The sequence below is a fragment of the Mya arenaria genome, chromosome 6 (genome assembly GCF_026914265.1).
Source record: "Mya arenaria isolate MELC-2E11 chromosome 6, ASM2691426v1".
In the NCBI taxonomy this organism is placed as follows: Eukaryota; Metazoa; Mollusca; class Bivalvia; order Myida; family Myidae; genus Mya; species Mya arenaria.
In genome coordinates this window covers 38480543-38499985 of record NC_069127.1, presented here as the reverse complement: position 1 = coordinate 38499985, position 19443 = coordinate 38480543, and the positions used below count along the sequence as shown (strand labels likewise).

Below are 19443 nucleotides of genomic sequence, written 5' to 3'. Positions count from 1 at the left end.
GAAGACATAAAAATAAAAGAAAATGCTTGATTTGTTTGAAATCTAGCTAAATATTATACCCAATCTTTAAACACTGAAATATCATACATTTGTCTATAATTTTGAAGAGATTCATTTTTTTTGTCTGCCAGGGACGGCAATGCCGGGTTTTGCAGACATAAGTGTCTTGAAGACATAAAAATAAAAGAAAATGCTTGATTTGTTTGAAATCTAGCTAAATATTATACCCAATCTTTAAACACTGAAATATCATATATTTCTCTATAATTTTGAAAAGAGATTTAATTTAGTTTGTCAGTCAGGGCCGGCAACACTATGTTTTGCACACAAATGTCTCTTGAAGACATTAATAAAAACAAAAGAAAATGCATGATTTGTTTGAATTCTAGCTAAATATCTTAAACTTAAAATTCTGAAATAGCATAAATTTTCTATAATCTTGTAAAGAGATTGAATTTGGTTTGTCTGCCAGGGACGGCAATGCCGGGTTTTGCAGACATAAGTGTCTTGAAGAAATAAAAATAAAAGAAAATGCATGATTTGTTTGTAATCTAGCTCAATATTATAGCCAATCTTTAAATTCTGAAATAGCATACATTTGTCTATAATTTTGAAAAGAGATTCAATTTGGTTTGTCTGCCCTGGACGGCAATGCCGGGTTTTGCAGACATAAGTGTCTTGAAGAAATAAAAATAAAAGAAAATGCATGATTTGTTTGTAATCTAGCTCAATATTATAGCCAATCTTTAAATTCTGAAATAGCATACATTTGTCTATAATTTTGAAAAGAGATTCAATTTGTTTGTCTGCCTGGACGGCAATGCCGGGTTTTGCAGACATAAGTGCCTTGAAGAAATAAAAATAAAAGAAAATGCATGATTTGTTTGTAATCTAGCTCAATATTATAGCCAATCTTTAAATTCTGAAATAGCATACATTTGTCTATAATTTTGAAAAGAGATTCAATTTGGTTTGTCTGCCTTGGACGGCAATGCCGGGTTTTGCAGACATTAGTGTCTTGAAGACATAATAATAAAAGAAAATGCATGATTTGTTTGTAATTTAGCTAAATACTATACCCAATCTTTCTGAAATAGCATACATTTCTGTATAATTTTGTTAAGAGTTTCAATTTGGTTTGTCTGTCAGGGACGGCAATGCCGGGTTTCGCAGACATAAGCGTCTTGAAGATATAAATAAAAACCAAAGAAAATGCATGATTTTCTTAAATTCTAGCTAAGTGTTATATTTAATAAATTCTGAAATAGAATACATTTTTCTATAAATTTGAACAATCTTTAAATTCTGAAAAAGCATACATTTGTCTATAATTTTGAAAAGAGATTCAATTTGTTTTGTCTGCCAGGGACGGCAATGCCGGGTTTTGCAGACATAAGTGTCTTGAAGACATAAAAATAAAAGAAAATGCTTGATTTGTTTGAAATCTAGCTAAATATTATACCCAATCTTTAAACACTGAAATATCATACATTTGTCTATAATTTTGAAGAGATTCAATTTGTTTTGTCTGCCAGGGTAGGCAATGCCGGGTTTTGCAGACATAAGTGTCTTGAAGACATAAAAATAAAAGAAAATGCTTGATTTGTTTGAAATCTAGCTAAATATTATACCCAATCTTTAAACACTGAAATATCATATATTTCTCTATAATTTTGAAAAGAGATTTAATTTAGTTTGTCAGTCAGGGCCGGCAACACTATGTTTTGCACACAAATGTCTCTTGAAGACATTAATAAAAACAAAAGAAAATGCATGATTTGTTTGAATTCTAGCTAAATATCTTAAACTTAAAATTCTGAAATAGCATAAATTTTCTATAATCTTGTAAAGAGATTGAATTTGGTTTGTCTGCCAGGGACGGCAATGCCGGGTTTTGCAGACATAAGTGTCTTGAAGAAATGAAAATAAAAGAAAATGCATGATTTGTTTGTAATCTAGCTCAATATTATAGCCAATCTTTAAATTCTGAAATAGCATACATTTGTCTATAATTTTGAAAAGAGATTCAATTTGGTTTGTCTGCCCTGGACGGCAATGCCGGGTTTTGCAGACATAAGTGTCTTGAAGAAATAAAAATAAAAGAAAAATGCATGATTTGTTTGTAATCTAGCTCAATATTATAGCCAATCTTTAAATTCTGAAATAGCATACATTTGTCTATAATTTGAAAAGAGATTCAATTTTGTTTGTCTGCCTTGGACGGCAATGCCGGGTTTTGCAGACATTAGTGTCTTGAAGACATAATAATAAAAGAAAATGCATGATTTGTTTGTAATTTAGCTAAATACTATACCCAATCTTTCTGAAATAGCATACATTTCTGTATAATTTTGTAAAGAGTTTCAATTTGGTTTGTCTGTCAGGGACGGCAATGCCGGGTTTCGCAGACATAAGCGTCTTGAAGATATAAATAAAAACCAAAGAAAATGCATGATTTTCTTAAATTCTAGCTAAGAGTTATATTTAATAAATTCTGAAATAGAATACATTTTTCTATAAATTTGAAAGAGACTCAATTTGGTTAGTCTGTCTGGGACGGCAATGCCGGGTTTTGCAGACATAAGTGACTTGAAGACATAAAATAAAAGAAAATACATGATTTGTTTGAAATCTAGCTAAATATTATACCCAATCTTTAAATTCTAAAATGATACATTTCTCTATAATCTTGTAAAGAGATTGAATTTGGTTTGTCTGCCCTGGACGGCAATGCCGGGTTTTGCAGACATAAGTGTCTTGAAGAAATAGAAATAAAAGAAAATGCATGATTTGTTTGTAATCTAGCTCAATATTATACCCAATCTTTAAATTCTGAAAAAGCATACATTTGTCTATAATTTTGAAAAGAGATTCAATTTGGTTTGTCTGCCTTGGACGGCAATGCAGGGTTTTGCAGACATTAGTGTCTTGAAGACATAATAATAAAAGAAAATGCATGATTTGTTTGTAATTTAGCTAAATATTATACCCAATCTTTCTGAAATAGCATACATTTCTGTATAATTTGTAAAGAGATTCGATTTGGTTTGTCTGTCAGGGACGGCAATGCCGGGTTTCGCAGACATAAGGGTCTTGAAGATATAAATAAAACAAAAAAAAATGCCTGATTTCCTTAAATTCTAGCTAAGTATTAAATGTTATATTAATAAATTCTGAAATAGAATACATTTTTCTATAAATTTGAAAAGAGATTCAATTTGGTTTGTCTGTCTGGGACGGCAATGCCGTGGTTTGCAGTCATAAGTGACTTGAAGACATAAAATAAAATAAAAGAAAATACATGATTTGTTTGAAATATAGCTAAATATTATACCCAATCTTTAAATTCTAAAATGATACATTTCTCTATAATTTTGGAAAGAGATTCAATTTGGTTTGTCTGCCGGGGCGGCAATGACTGGTTTTGCAGACATAACTGACTTGAAGACATAACAATAAAGAAAGGTATTTAACAAATCTTCCATCAGGGTATTGTACAACTCTTCATGCAGATTATTTTACAAATCTTCCTTCAGGGTATTTAAACAATATTAATTCAAAATATTTTACCAATATTCATTCAAGGTATTTTACCAATATTCATTCAGGGTATTTTACAAATCTTCCTTCAGGAAATTTTAAAAATCATCCTTCAGGACAATTTATAAATCTTCCTTCTGGATATTTTACCAATATTCATTCAGGGTACTTTACAAATCTTTCTTTAGGGTATTTTACAAATCTTCCTTCAGGGTATTTTACAAATCTTATTTCAGGGTTTTGTAAAGGCTATTTTACAAATCTTCCTTCAGGGTATTTTACAAATCTTCCTACAGGGTATTTTACAAATCTTCCTTCAGGGTATTTTACAAAAATTCCTTCAGGGTGTTTTACGAATCTTTCTTCAGGGTGTTTTACAAATCTTCCTTGTTGCTATTTTACAACTCTTACTTTAGGGTATTTTACAGATCTTCTTTCAAGGTATTTTACAAATCTTATTTTAGGGTACTTTACAAATTTTCCTTCAGGGTATTTAACAAATCTTCATACCGGGTATTTTACAAATCATCTTCCAGTGTATCTTACAAATCTTCTTTTAAGATTTAATATAAATGTCCTTTTAATAGGGTAATTTTCAAATCTTCCTTCAGGGTATTTTTTTCAAATCTTCCTTCAGGAAATTTTACAATCTTCCTTCAGGGTATTTTACAAATTTTCCCTCAGGGTTTTTACAAATCTTCCTTCAGGAAATTTTACATATCTTCCATCAGGGTATTTTAAAAATATTCCTTCAGATATTTAAAAAATCAGCCTTCAGGGTATATTACAAATCTTCCTTCAAGGTTTTTACAAATCTTCCTTCAGGAAATTTTACATATCTTCCATCAGGGTATTTTACCAATCTTCTTTCAGGGTATTTTACTTTCTTCATACAGGGAAGTTAACAAAGCTTCCTTCAGGGTATTTACAAATCTTCCTTCAGGGTATTTTACAAAGCTTCTTTCAGGGTATTTTACGAATCTTCGTTCAGGGTATTTTACAAATCTTCCGTCAGGGTATTTTACAAATCTTTTTTTAGAGTACTTTACAAATCTTCCTTCAGTGTATTTAACAAATCTTCCTTCAGGGTATTTTACAAATCTTCCTTCAGGGTATTGTACAAATCATCTTCCAGTGTATTTTACAAATCTTCTTTTAAGATATGATATAAACTGTTATTTAAATAGGGTAATTTTCAAATCTTCCTTCAGGAAACTATACAAATCTTCCTTCAGGTCATTTTACAAATCTTCCTTCAGGGTATTTTACAAATCTTCCTTCAGGGTATTTTACAAATCCTCCTTCAGAGTATTTTACAAAACCTTCCTTCAGGGTATTTTACAAATCTTCCTTCAAGATTTTTTACAAATTTCCTTCAGGGTATTTTACAAATCTTCCTTCAGGGTTTTACAAATCTTTCTTCAGGAAATTTAACAAATCTTCTTTCAGGGTATTTTACAAATCTTCCTTCAGGGTATTTTGCAAATCTTCCTTCAGGGTATGTTACAAATCTTCCTTCAGGGATTTTACAAATCTTCCTTCAGGAAAATTTACAAATCTACCATCAGGGTATTTTACAAATATTTCTTCAGGGTTTTTACAAATCTTCCTTCAGGAAATTAAACAAATCCTCTTCCAGGGTATTTTACAAATCTACAATCAAGGTATTTTACAAATATTTTTCAGGGTTTTTACAAATCTTCCTTCAGGAAATTTAACAAATCTTCTTTCAGGGTATTTTACAAATCTTCTTTCAGGGTTTTTACAAATCTTTTTTTAGAGTATTTTACAAATCTTCCTTCAAGTATTTTTTACAAATCTTCCTTCAAGGTATTTTACAAATCTTCCTACAGGGTATTTTACAAATCTTCTTTCAGGATATTTAACAAAACTTCCATCAGGGTATTTTGCAAATCTTCCTTCAGTGTATTTTACAAATCTTCCTTCAGGGTTTTTACAAATCTTCCATCAGGAAATTTTACAAATCTTCCATCAGGGTATTTTACAAATCTTTCTGCAGGGTTTTTACAAATCTTCCTTTAGGAATTTTAACAAATCTTCTTTCAGGGTATTTTAAAAATCTTCCTTCAGGGTATTTTACAAATCTTTTTTTAGAGTATTTTACAAATCTTCCTTCAAGTTTTTTTTTACAAATCTTGCTTCAAGGTATTTTAAAAATCTTCCTACAGGGTATTTTACAAATCTTCATTCAGGGTATTTTACAAATCTTCTTTCAGGATATTTAACAAATCTTCCATCAGGGTATTTTGAAAATCTTCCTTCAGTGTATTTTACAAATCTTCCTTCAGGGTTTTTACAAATATTTCATCAGGAAATTTTACAAATCTTCCATCAGGGTATTTTACAAATCTTTCTTCAGGGTTTTTACAAATCTTCCTTCAGGAAATTTAACAAATCTTCCTTCTGGGTATTTTTCAAATCTTCCTTCAGGAAATTTTACAAATCTTCCTTCAGGTCATTTTACAAATCTTTCTTCAGGGTATTTAACAAATCTTCTTTCAGTAAACTTTACAAAATTAATCTTCCTTCAGGGTACTTTACAAATCTTCCTACAGGGTATTTTACAAATCATCCTTCAGGAAATTTTACAAATCTTCCTTCAGGGTATTTTACAAATATTCATTCAAAGTATTTCAAGTATTTTACCAATATTCATTCAAGGCATTTTACAAATCTTCTTTCAGGGTATTTTTACAAATCTTCCTTCAGGAAATTTTTAAAAAAACTTACTTTAGGATATTTTATTAATCTTCCTTCTTGGTATTTCACCAATATTCATTCAGGGTATTTTACAAATCTTCCTTTAGGGTATTTTACAAATCTTCTTTCAGGGTATTTTACAAATGTTCTTTTAAGATTTTTTATAAATGTCCTTTTAATAGGCTGTTTGCAAATCTTCATTAAGGGTTATTTACATATTCTCAGTCAGGGTATTTTACTTGTTTTCATTCACGGTATTTTTCAGTCAGGATATTTAACATATAATCAGTTGAACACTTCACAATTGGAATATTTAACTTTGAATTCTCATTAGTAACTAGTATTTCAGAAATTCTCAATTAAGATAGTTAACCACTTCACATAGATATTGTATCAATTCTCAATTAGGAAATTTATCAATGTTCATTTCAAGTAATTAACCAATCACCATTAAAATTGTTTGGGAAATTTTACTTTTGCTTATTTAGAATTAAGATTCTATTAACAGGATGAGGAATCATGTGACATAAAAAGGTTCTCACAATTGGTCACAATCGATGTCAACAAACAAGTGACACTAATTTCTAAATAACATGTTTGACAGAGTAGATATGAAAATATTTCTTAGCCTATAAAAGAGTATGCATTTTCCTGTTTCTACTCTTCGAGATTTTTTAGATTTGCTTGTTTTTCAATCTTTGGCCAAAATTTCAACATGACAAATTTTGTAGTAAGATGCAATGCTTTCCTTCATAGGCTAATAAATATTTTCATATCTTTTCTGCCAAAAAAGTTTTTTGGAAATTAAGATCCCTTACTTGTTTGTTTACATCAGTTGTATTGTAACCTGTGGTGACCCATGCGTGAACTTCTAAGTCATGAGATTCCTCACCCTGATTAATGATTAAAGGATATTGTCCAACCCTTTTTTCATAAATTTTGAATTCTGAATCAAAACTGTGAAATTTATAATACCATAGGTGGTTGTATCAGTCAGATGGTAAATGTATTTTAATAATCAATGAAAGGAATCCATTGCCTTTTTCACCTCCTGCCCAATAAACATGAATCTGTGAAGCAATACAACAGAGATAATGAACACAAACCTATATTCTCCTTTAAGAATAGTAATGGTAAAAGGTAACACTAACATAAATAGAATATCAATCTGTTATTTAAACTGCTTACGTGGACTGCACACATTTGTGACAAAAAAGTTGCCATTAAATACAAACATTTATAAATCAAAGTTAAAATATGAGCTTTTGAGAAGTTTTATAAATTAACTGTTGCATGTTGTGTATTAAATGGCAATGATGGTAAGATATATAAACCTAATATGAAATTCATTTCACAAATTATCATCTAAGAATAGAGATATGGCTTCTGTACGTTATTTTACTTGTGTACAACCTTTCAATTAATCGAACAATATTGGCGCAGAAGATTTGCACCACTTACTGGAAATGACGTGGGCGGAGGATAAAACGTTTCCGATTTCTGCTTTTTAATTATTGCTGAACATTACAGAAAATCAATCATATGCGCTTTATTTCTGGTCAAATTTGGTAAGTATTTTGCTTTTATTTTGCTATTATTTTCTGATAAGAAACCATGTCCTCAAATAAAATGAATACTGTATTTTATCAGAAATCCTGTAATCGTTGTGGGGTTGACTATTTCTTTTCGGTTGGATTTTATCGAGATAAACTGAATAATTTCAAGTAAGGCAGTGTTTTTATCCATTTGATAAATATAATTACACATTTGTTATATCTGTCATACAGTGCTTCATTCACTTACGTAATCCTTTTATATGTTTACAGCCATTCTACTAGCCTGTACTACCGCCAGTACAACGCATAACCACAGCGCTGCAGGATGGAATGTGGCAAATTTTATTGTCACACTAAATACATTTAATAACGCACCGGTTATGTTACCAAGATTTTGCATTAAATTGAGAACCATGACAGATGCATGAATATTAGAAAGGGCACTTTTTCAATTCAGTTATTCCAGCAAATAAGTTATTTAAATAAAAAAAATATTGAATAGCTAATTAAAACTTCTGGTGTTCTTGTTTAAGAAGGTTTGATCTGTGTGTGCTGTATGAAATTCACTGAAATTTAATGTACTTGAATCGTTTTTACGGGAATCCTTATGTGTGGTTATTGTTTTACTGAATTATATGTTCTTTATCTGTTTCGTAGAAATTCGTTTTGTACTAATTTCTCTGAAATCTGTATGTTTGATTATTATTTTTCTGTCAGTGCTCATAACTGCTCATTTACTTTTCTTCTTTTCAAGTTATAAATCTACGATACTGGTTTTGGAATATATTAAATTATGTATTTGTATCACGCTCTGGTTTTGGTAATTATTTAATCATTTTCCCCTTATTCCTAATCATATTGTTTTTCATTTTCTATTTTCTTTCAACTTGTGATAACATACATGTACATGCACATGAACTGTTAATCACTATATGCAATGAATTTGTTTGCTATTTCCTGCTGTGCAATAAACTCATTTTCTTTCCTTTTTTACCTTTTGTTTTAGTTCTTGCTAAATATCAACCGAATTATCATTTAAAGAAATCCATACAGTACTGCTGAAGTTCTTTAATTTTAACTAAGTATACCGGTTCCACATAATATATATGACCAATAAAGTGCGTAACTCTAGCATAAAAAATAGCAAAAAATTCTCCTCTTGAGCTAGTCTCTTATTGAAGAACATCAAACTAATGAGGTACTGATTACACACTCAAACACAGGTCAAGACTTCCATATGAAACTTTGAACAAATGTTGCCAGAAACATATGATGATGTCATACATGTGAGTATAATTCTAGCTTAATTATTTCAAAATTATTACCTTTTTAATTTGAAATGTGTAAAAAAACTTTACATCGCATATTAAATTGAAGTCTAAAATGTATTGACTTCAAATTTCTTAGACATATAGATCCAATTGTGAGAGAAGTGAAGTCTGTCTCATAATGGCCTACTTGTATAAAAAATCGCAAAAAATATGACGTGACAAACCGCTTATTTGCTTTAAAGCGCAGCTATTTTGGTTAATTAATACCAAAAAAGTTGTCTTTATGAAAAAAAAAATTTTTTAAAAGACATCAAATCTGTTCAGTACCTTATATCACATTCCACTGTTAAAAATTTGACATAAATAATGCATGAAATTTGACCAGAGCAGGGGATTAAATCAAACAGATTTGTCTTAATATAAAAAGAGGAAAACCCAGTAACATTAAAAACAAAACTGACACATTGAGAAAATTGAGATTCAATAAATTAAAAGCCAATTTTGAACTAACTCCATCTTTTATTCTTAGGTCTTAAATGAATATATGGGCCCAGGAGGTTAAGGCTAAGATGATAGGCAAAGTTACTGAATGATTTCCAATTTGAAGAATGAAAATGATCTTAGTCCAAATGTCAGAAATATCTTATTGTAAAACAAAATTTATATATATTCATAATATATATATATATAAATTTATATATTCATCGAATTAACATTAAATTTGAATTGTAGATCATATTTGATAAGTAAAGTCCATACTTGTACTGCACACGTTTGTAGCCGACGGGTAATATCCAATCAAGCAAGAACACGTTCCAGCACCCTCGCCACTGGTCCCTGTACATTGTGAGGCAGGGGCACTACAGGGGGAGCCAATTGAGCCACTGCTAGGTTTTGTACATGAGACCCCTATGGAGGTGCCAACTGAAAGGATGAAAAACAAAATCCACTCTAAGCATAATATAAATGGTCTTGGAGAGGTTAGAATCCACAACAAACAAATACCCTCATTGTGTGATGGTCCTGAACAACTGTGTGAAGTATTAAGTCAATTGAACAAAGGGTATAGAAGTTATTAATAAATATCCCAACCTGCCCTAAAACTTTAACCTAAGTTCCATAGTCAATCAGGGGCCATAATCTGTGTAAAGAATAATATGGAGTTATCTAACCTCATCATGTGATGGCCCTGAACAACTGTGTGAAGTATTAAGTCAATTGAATGAAGGGTATTGGACTTATAAGTGAAAATCCCAACTTGCCCTAAAACTTTAACCGGACGCCGAAGCCGACGCTGGGGTGAGTAGTATAGCCCCACCTATTGTTCAAATAGTCACGCTAAAAACCAATAAGACCACACCAAATTAATGTTTTGTTCCTTGGATTTTTGTCAAAAAAAATTGGAGCGAGCAAGCGGAAAAAAATAAAAAATATATAATTTTAACCTGTTTTGAGCAAAGAGTGAAAAATATTTTTTTCCTTATGAATTTAAATAAAAACAAGAGCGGTCACAGACAGCTATATCCCCCGCCTCATGGGGACATTTTTTGTAACGAAAGCCAATCAATGATAAGGGTAGTTTCTCAGGAACATAAGAAATGCGTAAAATTAAGAAAGGGCAATAACTCTTTCAAAAAAGGTCAAATTGCATAAGCCTGACAATATGCGCTGTGTCACTATATAGTCATAAATGTAAGGAATTGCAAAAAAATCAAATTTAAATGTAAAATAAAGAAAGGGCAATAACTCTTTCAAAAGTGGTTGAATCGCGAAAGCCCGATAATATGCGCTGTGTCACTATATAGTCATCAATCTGTAAAAGTTTGGTAGAAATTGCATGAAAAATGTAAGAGGAGTTGTGAAGATGACAATTTCAAATGTAAAAAAGGGCAATAACTCTTTCAAAAATGGTCAAATCTCAAAAGCCAGACAATATATATTGCGCTGCTTCACTTTATGATCATATATCTGTGAAAGTTTGGTAGAAATCGCATGAAAAACGTAAGAGGAGTTGCGAAGAAACCAATTTTAAATGTAAAATAAGCAAAGGGCAATAACTCTTTCAAAAATGGTCAAGTCAGGAAATACCGATAATATGCGCTGCTTCACTTTATGATCATCAATCTGTGAAAGTTTGGTAGAAATCATATGAAAACCGTAAGAGGAGTTGCGAAGAAACCAATTTTAAATGTAAAATAAGCAAAGGGCAATAACTCTTTCAAAAATGGTCAAGTCAGGAAATACCGATAATATGCGCTGCTTCACTTTATGATCATCAATCTGTGAAAGTTTGGTAGAAATCATATGAAAACCGTAAGAGGAGTTGCGAAGAAACCAATTTTAAATGTAAAATAAGCAAAGGGCAATAACTCTTTCAAAAATGGTCGAATCAGGAAAGCCCGACAATATGCGCTGCTTCACTTTATGATCATTAATCTGTAAAAGTTTGGTAGAAATCAGATGAAAATCGTAAGAGGAGTTGCGAAGAAACCAATTTTAAATGTAAAATAAGCAAAGGGCAATAACTCTTTTAAAAATGGTCAAGTCAGGAAAGCCCGACAATATGCTGCGCTGCTTCACTTTATGATCATCAATCTGTGAAAGTTTGGTAGAAATCGCATGAAAAACGTAAGAGGAGTTGCGAAGAAACCAATTTTAAATGTAAGATAAGCAAAGGGCAATAACTCTTTCAAAAATTGTCAAATCAGGAAAGCCCGACAATATGCGCTGCTTTACTTTATGATCATCAATCTGTGATAGTTTGGTAGAAATCGAATGAAAAACGTCAGAGGAGTTGCGAACAAACCAATTTTAAATGTAAAATAAACAAAACAAAGAGCTATAGCTCTTTCAAAAATGGTTGAATCCTAAAAGCCCGACAATATGCGCTGCTTCACTTTATGATCATCAATCTGTGAAAGTTTGGTAGAAATCGCATGAGAAATGTAAGAGGAGATGCAAAGAAATGAATGTCGGACGGACGGACGGACGCACGCACACACACACGCACGGAATCGTGCCTACCATTACTATATCAGCCGTGTTTAGTACAATCATTATATGGATAAATCAAATCTTTAATATAATTAAAACCTATTTTAATATGGCGATCATTCATAATAAACAATAACCCTGCTTTTAGTAAAAAGTTTGAAAGGACTATAAATCTACCTTAATCACTTTAACACCTTTTGCAACTGTATATAGGCAATTACTTTGATTTTGGATTTGTAAAAAATGATTTTTGTACACAGGCATCATCAAACATTAGATTCCATTTACGTTTAAATTTCTAAACAAAAGTTTTGTTTTAATCACAGGAAATGCAATGGCATGTGCTTATCAAAACAAAAAGAACAAGGGTATGTTCAGAGTACTGTTATGGTCATTTAGATAGTTTTAAGCACCAGCAACATATTTTTTTATACTATAATCAATTTTTTTTTAAGATATTTCAATAAATTACAAATCTGTACAACCATGTTGTGTTTGTTTTTGCAATTATATTTTAAGATAGACACATAAACATTCTTCAAAAATGATAAATATGCCATTCAAGTTTGCACAGCAAACAAAGAGTTCATGGCATGAATTATATGCTGATTCTCATCAAAATGTATAATATAAGTACAGTTGCATCATTAAATTGTATTTCACATCAATTTCTGATGCGTCATTAGGTTTGATGAGATCTCTTTGCCACCTTGAAGTCAAGGAACTTTCAAACTCCCTTGAAGAAAGAGCTTTTGCCAATTTCTGAGAAAAAGCCTGTTTAAAAATTAAAGTTAAAATCATGTTCTCTTTGACAAATGGACTGGAGATGTGCCATGTGATTCTTCCTATAGAAATCAATGATTTCCATGTATAGTCAGCAACAAGATAAGATTGAACCATTAAACACGATGACTATAGAGTCTTACATTAAAATGATAGTAACTCTTCAAATCTTGGAAAAATGTTATGAATTAAAACAGAAATGGTTCAATTTCTGTATCATCATTAACAGCACCCATTAAAGCCTAATAAAAGATCAGTGACTTAAAATTTTGACCTTTTATACTGCAGTGTTCTGCCAAGGATTGAAAAAGATGGGGCCGATTGCCCAGCAGTCATGAAAATTATGGGCCATTTTCAAAAGTGAAGGGCCATGATCTTTGCCAGGGAAAAATGAAAACTTGTAAATGAAAGTGTTTTATTTACCCATTATATACATGGTGTACCATCCACATGACATCGGTATTCTCAAATATTGGACAGAACCATTTAACATTTAGAACAAAACTATAAACATGGCACAAATGAGACACTGTTTTGCATTCCTCCAATGCACCAAGGCCTCATTGAAATTGAATTTGTTTATATCTCCCCCCTCTTATTTGATGACAAGCAGGTCATCCACAACCTCTGGTGTTAGCCTTTTCCTCTGTGAGTCTTATTTGCTTTGTGTTTCTTCGCTTCAGGAACCGTGAAGACATCAAACATAGTTTGAGTTGTTTTCTTTTTCTACTAGTCATGAAAACTGTTTCTTTACCTTAAGGTCATGGTGACCTTGACCTTTGACCTACTGATCTCAAAATCAATAGGAGTCATCTACTAGTCATGACCAACTAGCATACCAAGCATGAAGTTCCTGGGTACAAGCGTTCTTTAGTTATTTAGCAGAAACCATTTTTAAGCTTTAGGTCACCGCCAACATTTCATTTTTTACCTAAAGGTAACGTTGACCTTTGACATTTTGATCTCAAAATTAATTTATTGAGCGGAAACAAAGTGTGACGTACAGACTTACTGAGTGACTGACAGACTGATCACAAAATCAATATGGGTCATCTGCTAGTCATGACCAACTTGCTTACCAAGTATGAAGTTCCTGGGTGGAAGCATTCTTTAGTTACTGAGCAGTAACTGCTTCTTCACCTCAAGGTCAAGGCAACCTTGACCTTTGACCTACTGATCCTAAAATCAATAGGGTTCATCTTAACTGGTCATGACCAACCAGCATACCAAGTATGAAGTTCCTGGGTGCAAGCATTCTTTAGTTACTAAGCGGAAACAAAGTGTGACGTACAGACAGACTGATGGACAGGGCAAAAACAATATGTCTCCCCATTAAATGGGGAGTAATAATTAGTCTCTAGGAAACTTGTGACCCCCGGGGCAGGACCAGTTTTGACCCCAGGGGCATAATTTGAACAACCATGGTAGTGGACCACTAAATTATGCCTTATTCAAAATAGCAAGGGTCTACATAGCTGTTTCAGACAAAAGATTTTACAACATTTCCCAATTTATGTATACTAAACCTGTGATTCCAGGGGCGTGGCCAGTTATGACCCCAGGGGCATAATTTGAACAATCATTCACAAGCAATTGTGTTTAGATAGCTGCACGAACACACAAAAAGATTTTCAAACATTTCCTAATTAAAATATACCAAACCTGTGAACCAGGGGACGTGGCCAGTAATGACACCTGGGGCGATTAATTTGAACAAACATTCACAAGCAATTGCGTTTAGATGGATGCGCGAACGACAGACACTTCTTGTCTTTGGCCAATAGAGCTAAAAAGGCCTTTGGCCAATAGAACTAAAAATTAACCAACCCCTTTAAACTGTAATTTTGATATCTTTTAACAAGGACAAGGGAAAGTACGACACAAAACCAACTACACAACCACATCTAAACTGAAGACTGTATCGTGTTCACAAGTAATTGTTTAAAGATGCACCGACGCACGCACTGACGAACGGACGCACATACGACATACACATTACCACCGCATAAGCCCTCTAGCCTTTGGCCAGTAGAGCTAAAAAAGAACAAGCTATGTCCAATTGTCAAAATCAACCATAATCTATCAAAATTCATGTTTTTTACCCCAAAAAACAGGTGAGACTCAGGGTTCCCCCTGGGTTCTTATAAGTTGTCGCCACTTTTTCGCAGGGGGTTAAGGGGGCCGCGAAAGGCCCCTTTACGGGTCCAGGGCAGCGCCCTTGTGGGGATTGAGAGGGGGCTTGAAGCTCATGGGATTTAAGCTTTTTAAGAGCCTTAAATTGCATTTATTTAGCACATTGTCATGCGACGATAATATAATAGTGTTGTACATGAAGCATATTAGCAAATTGTTTATCTATTGACAAAATATATGGACAAGGATATAAATTAAAAAATATTGCAAAAAATGCGACATAAACATCAATATGTTGATTTCAGTCTAATGTCTGCATACAAAAGTGTTATAGAATTAAAGAATACAATTATGAAATTATGAGATAAATTTAAAATAAATGGAAACTCAAAGAAATATACATTGTCAAACACGGCCATACTGTCCTAATAAAATAATGTCTACACTTTACTCCAGCCAATTTATTGGAAGCCTTATTAAATGGGATTTAGATATATTTATTTGTAAGCATACCCAATACTTCTGTTAATCTTTTTGACACTTTCTAACCCCCTAAAAGGTTGCATTTATAGCAATTACAAAGTGCGACCAAACCGAAAGCAAATCTATTTTTAGCGCGTAAATGTCATTATGAAATTTGCATATCATGTGTCTTTCCGTCAACCTCAAATTCTATGATTTGCATTTTTAAAACTAACACGTTAATTACGCAACAACAAAGCTGTTTAGCTAAATCTTAAAATCGTTTACTAATAAGAGACATAAAAGTTAAAGGATGTCATTGTTAATCCGTGAAAGCAATAAAATTCCGCAATAATTAGCGAGGTGTTGACTGGGCTGTGACTGCTTGCCCTTTTTATCAGATTTGAATCAGCAGATGCGCTTGATTTATGACAGTGACAGAATCGATTATCATGTAGGCCGCCTGGGCACTGCTTACGTCATTTTAAGAAAATATTTTCAAAAATAATCGTTGTCTCCATAAATTCGCCAAATTTGAAAAGTTGTCGCCACTTTTGCCTTTTGCGATTTTGTCACAAATGGCGATCGCCAGCGGGAACCCTGAGACTCAGCATCTTTCAGATACAATGTGAAGAAGGCTATTATATGAACACATTCCCCAAGTTACAAACTGATTGCTTTGAAAGTTTTTATGTAAATAACCTAAACGCAAACTTTAACCAAGGCCTCCAACGACAATCAATTGACGACGATTTTTCAAAAAATGGTCAATCAAGGGCCAAATTTGTCTAAAGAGTTAATATGGACTTATGTAACCTAATTTTGTGCATTGGCTATTGTTTAAAGTATGAAAGCCATTGAATGAGTAATATTTAAGTTCTGAGTTTCAACCCAAAAATGCCCAAAAACTATAACCTAACTTTTTAAGTTGAATAAAGGCCATAATTTGTATGAAATTTAGGATTATATGGAGTTTTGTTACCTATTTGTGCATTGGCCATAAACAACTGTGTGAAGTATTAAGTCAATTGAATCAAGGGTATAAAAGTAATTAGTGTAAATCTCAACTTGCCACAAAACTTAAACCAAACACAATGAGCCCTTAAACTTTATCCTAAAGTTCCTAAGTCAATGAGGGGTCATAACTTGTCAGTCAGTGTGAAAAAGTATTATTAATTGGAAATTGTAGATCATTTTGTGAAGTAAAGTTCATACTTGGACTGCACATGTTTGTGGCAGACTGGTTATTTTGATCCGAGCAAGAACACTTTCCAAGACCCTCGCCAATGGACCCTGTACATTGTGAGTTTTGGACACTACAGGCGGAGCCAACTGAACCGGTGCCAGGTTGTGTACAGGACCCTCCTATGGTGGTGCCAACTGAAAAGAAGATAAACAGAATCAACAGAGAGGCTTAAGTTTGTGGTGATAACAAGGTCTGAAACCATGACAAAGAAAGTGCTTCTTTTCAATATTAAACATTTTGAAAAAAAAAATAAATGTGAAAAAGGTAACATTAAACTTAAATTGTAGATCACATTGTTAAGTAAACCTCATACTTGTACTGCACACATTTGTGGCCGACTGGTAGTTTCCACTCAAGCAAGAACATCTTCCAGCACCCTCGCCACTAGACCCTGTACATTGTGAGGCTGGGGCACTACAGGCGGAGCCAATTGAGCCGGTGCCAGGTTTTGTACAGGACCCTCCTATGGTGGTGCCAACTGAAAAGATGATCAACAGAATCAACAGAGAGGCTAAAAAGTATGTGGTGATAACAAGGTCTGAAACCATGACAAAGAAATAAGCAGTTTTGCTCATTTGGATTTCTCTGAACCAGTAGGGATTTTAGTTCATTGGGACTGGTACATTTTGTTGCAATTCTTCTTTCATTATAACCAAGTTTGAACAAAATCAGTGCGAAAATGAATTATTAAATGTAAATTGTAAATCATAGTAAATAGTGTTACATAGAGTTAATACTTGGACTGCACATGTTTGTGGCAGACTGGTAATTTTGATCCGAGCAAGAACACTTTCCAAGACCCTCGCCACTAGACCCTGTACATTGTGAGGCAGGGGCACTACAGGGGGAGCCACTTGAACCGGTGCTGGCAGGCACTGTACAAGATCCTCCTATGGAGGTGCCGACTGAAAAGATCATAGAATCAAAAGTAAGCTGAAAGAATGTGGTATTGGCTTGGTTGGAATTCGAGACAGAGATAAGCAGTTTTTCCAAGATATGGTTAGCTTTGAACAACAAAAAGTTTTTTTAGGTCATTAGGAAAGGTTCATCTGAAAAGATGGCTAAAGCAACATTGTTCATCAAGTCATTTATACCTACTAGCAATATAATAGTCTTCTTTGTTGCCATGAAAACATTAATTCCAAAAATCCAACTTATATCCCTATTGGCCCCAAACCACGCACAATTGTACACACAAATAAATATAACTTACTTTAAAACTTACTGACTATTTGCATGATCTTTTTTTTCTGATGGATGGAAAAGACATTCACAATATTTCTGTTGTCATAGCAACCACATGTTGTGCCCAACAACAAACAAACATGACACACAAACTTTTTTACAGGCTTTATCTCACTAAACAACAAGTTTCATGAATGTAGCTTTATGCCTAGATAAATAAAGTCAGTGGTATTTTCACTTACATTTTGCCATTATTATAGGAACAACATTTTTATCTAACAAATAATACTAGAAGCGCCGCAATGCGACGAAACCAGGTTTTTGTTATGGGCAATCAGAAATTATAGCCAATTAATTTGTTGTATGACTTTATCTTTACTTTTATCAAAAAGAGACATAACTGAAAATTACTGTTGGCGGAAATCATTTTTCTATTTTTAGTAATAGTGACCTTGACCTAAGCCCCTCCCCACTCAAAAGCAATTCCAAGCTAGCTCTTCACATAAGCTACCTACACACTAAGTTTCATCAATATCTATCAATGCTAACTTATGATATTGGGCAGAAACCATTTTTCTATTTTTAGTAACAGGCGACCTTGACCTTAGCTCCAACCCCCCTCAATAGCAATCCCAAGCTAGCTCTTCACATAAGCTACCTTCATACCAATTTTCGTCAATATCTATCAATCCTAACTAAAGTTATTGGGCAGAAACCATTTTTCTATTTTTAGTAACAGGCGACCTTGACCTTAGCCCCACCCTCATCAAAAGCAATCCCAAGCTAGCTCTTCACATAAGCTACCTACACACCAAGTTTCATCAATATATGTCAATGCTAACTAAAGTTATTGGGCAGAAACCATTTTTCTATTGTAAGTAACAGTGACCTTGACCATTTTTCTATTTTAAGTAATAGTGAACTTGACCTTAGCCTCTCCCCACTCAAAAGCAATTCCAAGCTAGCTCTTCACATAAGCAACTTACACACCAAATTTCGTCAATATCTATCAATGCTAACTAAAGTTAGTGGGCAGAAACCATTTTTCTATTTTTAGTAACAGTGACCTTGACCTTAGCCCCACCCCCCCTCAAAAGCAATCCCAAGCTAGCTCTTCCCATAACCTACCTACACACCAAGTTTCATCAAAATCTATCAATGCTAACTAAAGTTATTCAACAGAAACCCGCCCGTCCGTCCTCCCGCTCGCCCGTATGTAATAAAATTTCAATTTTTTAATCATTAAGTCTGATTACAATCAAAGTGAACCGATTAATTTGCATAAATAGGAGGTTAAGGAGAAAGCTGTTAAGATATAATGCACAGAAATTTTCTTTCATTTATCTCTAAGCATAGAGAGAATCTTTGCTCAGAGATGGATGAAAGAAAATTTCTGTGGTCATGACCTTGAATTTTTCATTGGGAAGAAATTTCTTCATCAGTATAAATGGCCATCACAAATTAGCTACTAATAGTCCAAGGGTAACTTAACGGCCAATCAAGTTGAAGTTTGGTGGAAATGGCATATAATTTGATAGAACTCTAAGTTTTA

The 19443-nt window shown here is 33.0% G+C and overlaps 1 protein-coding gene across 1 annotated transcript in view; it reads right to left on the bottom strand.

Moving 5' to 3' along the window:
* The window catches only part of LOC128237775 (neurogenic locus Notch protein-like), a 123754-nt gene that overhangs the window by 82715 nt on the left and 21596 nt on the right, over positions 1-19443 (bottom strand). The window contains exons 16-19 of the mRNA XM_052953360.1: positions 17444-17611; positions 17020-17184; positions 16676-16840; positions 9848-10012 (exon numbers count right to left, since the gene is read on the bottom strand). Coding sequence (XP_052809320.1) covers positions 9848-10012; positions 16676-16840; positions 17020-17184; positions 17444-17611 — 663 coding nt within the window. The remainder of the gene's footprint in view (positions 1-9847; positions 10013-16675; positions 16841-17019; positions 17185-17443; positions 17612-19443) is intronic.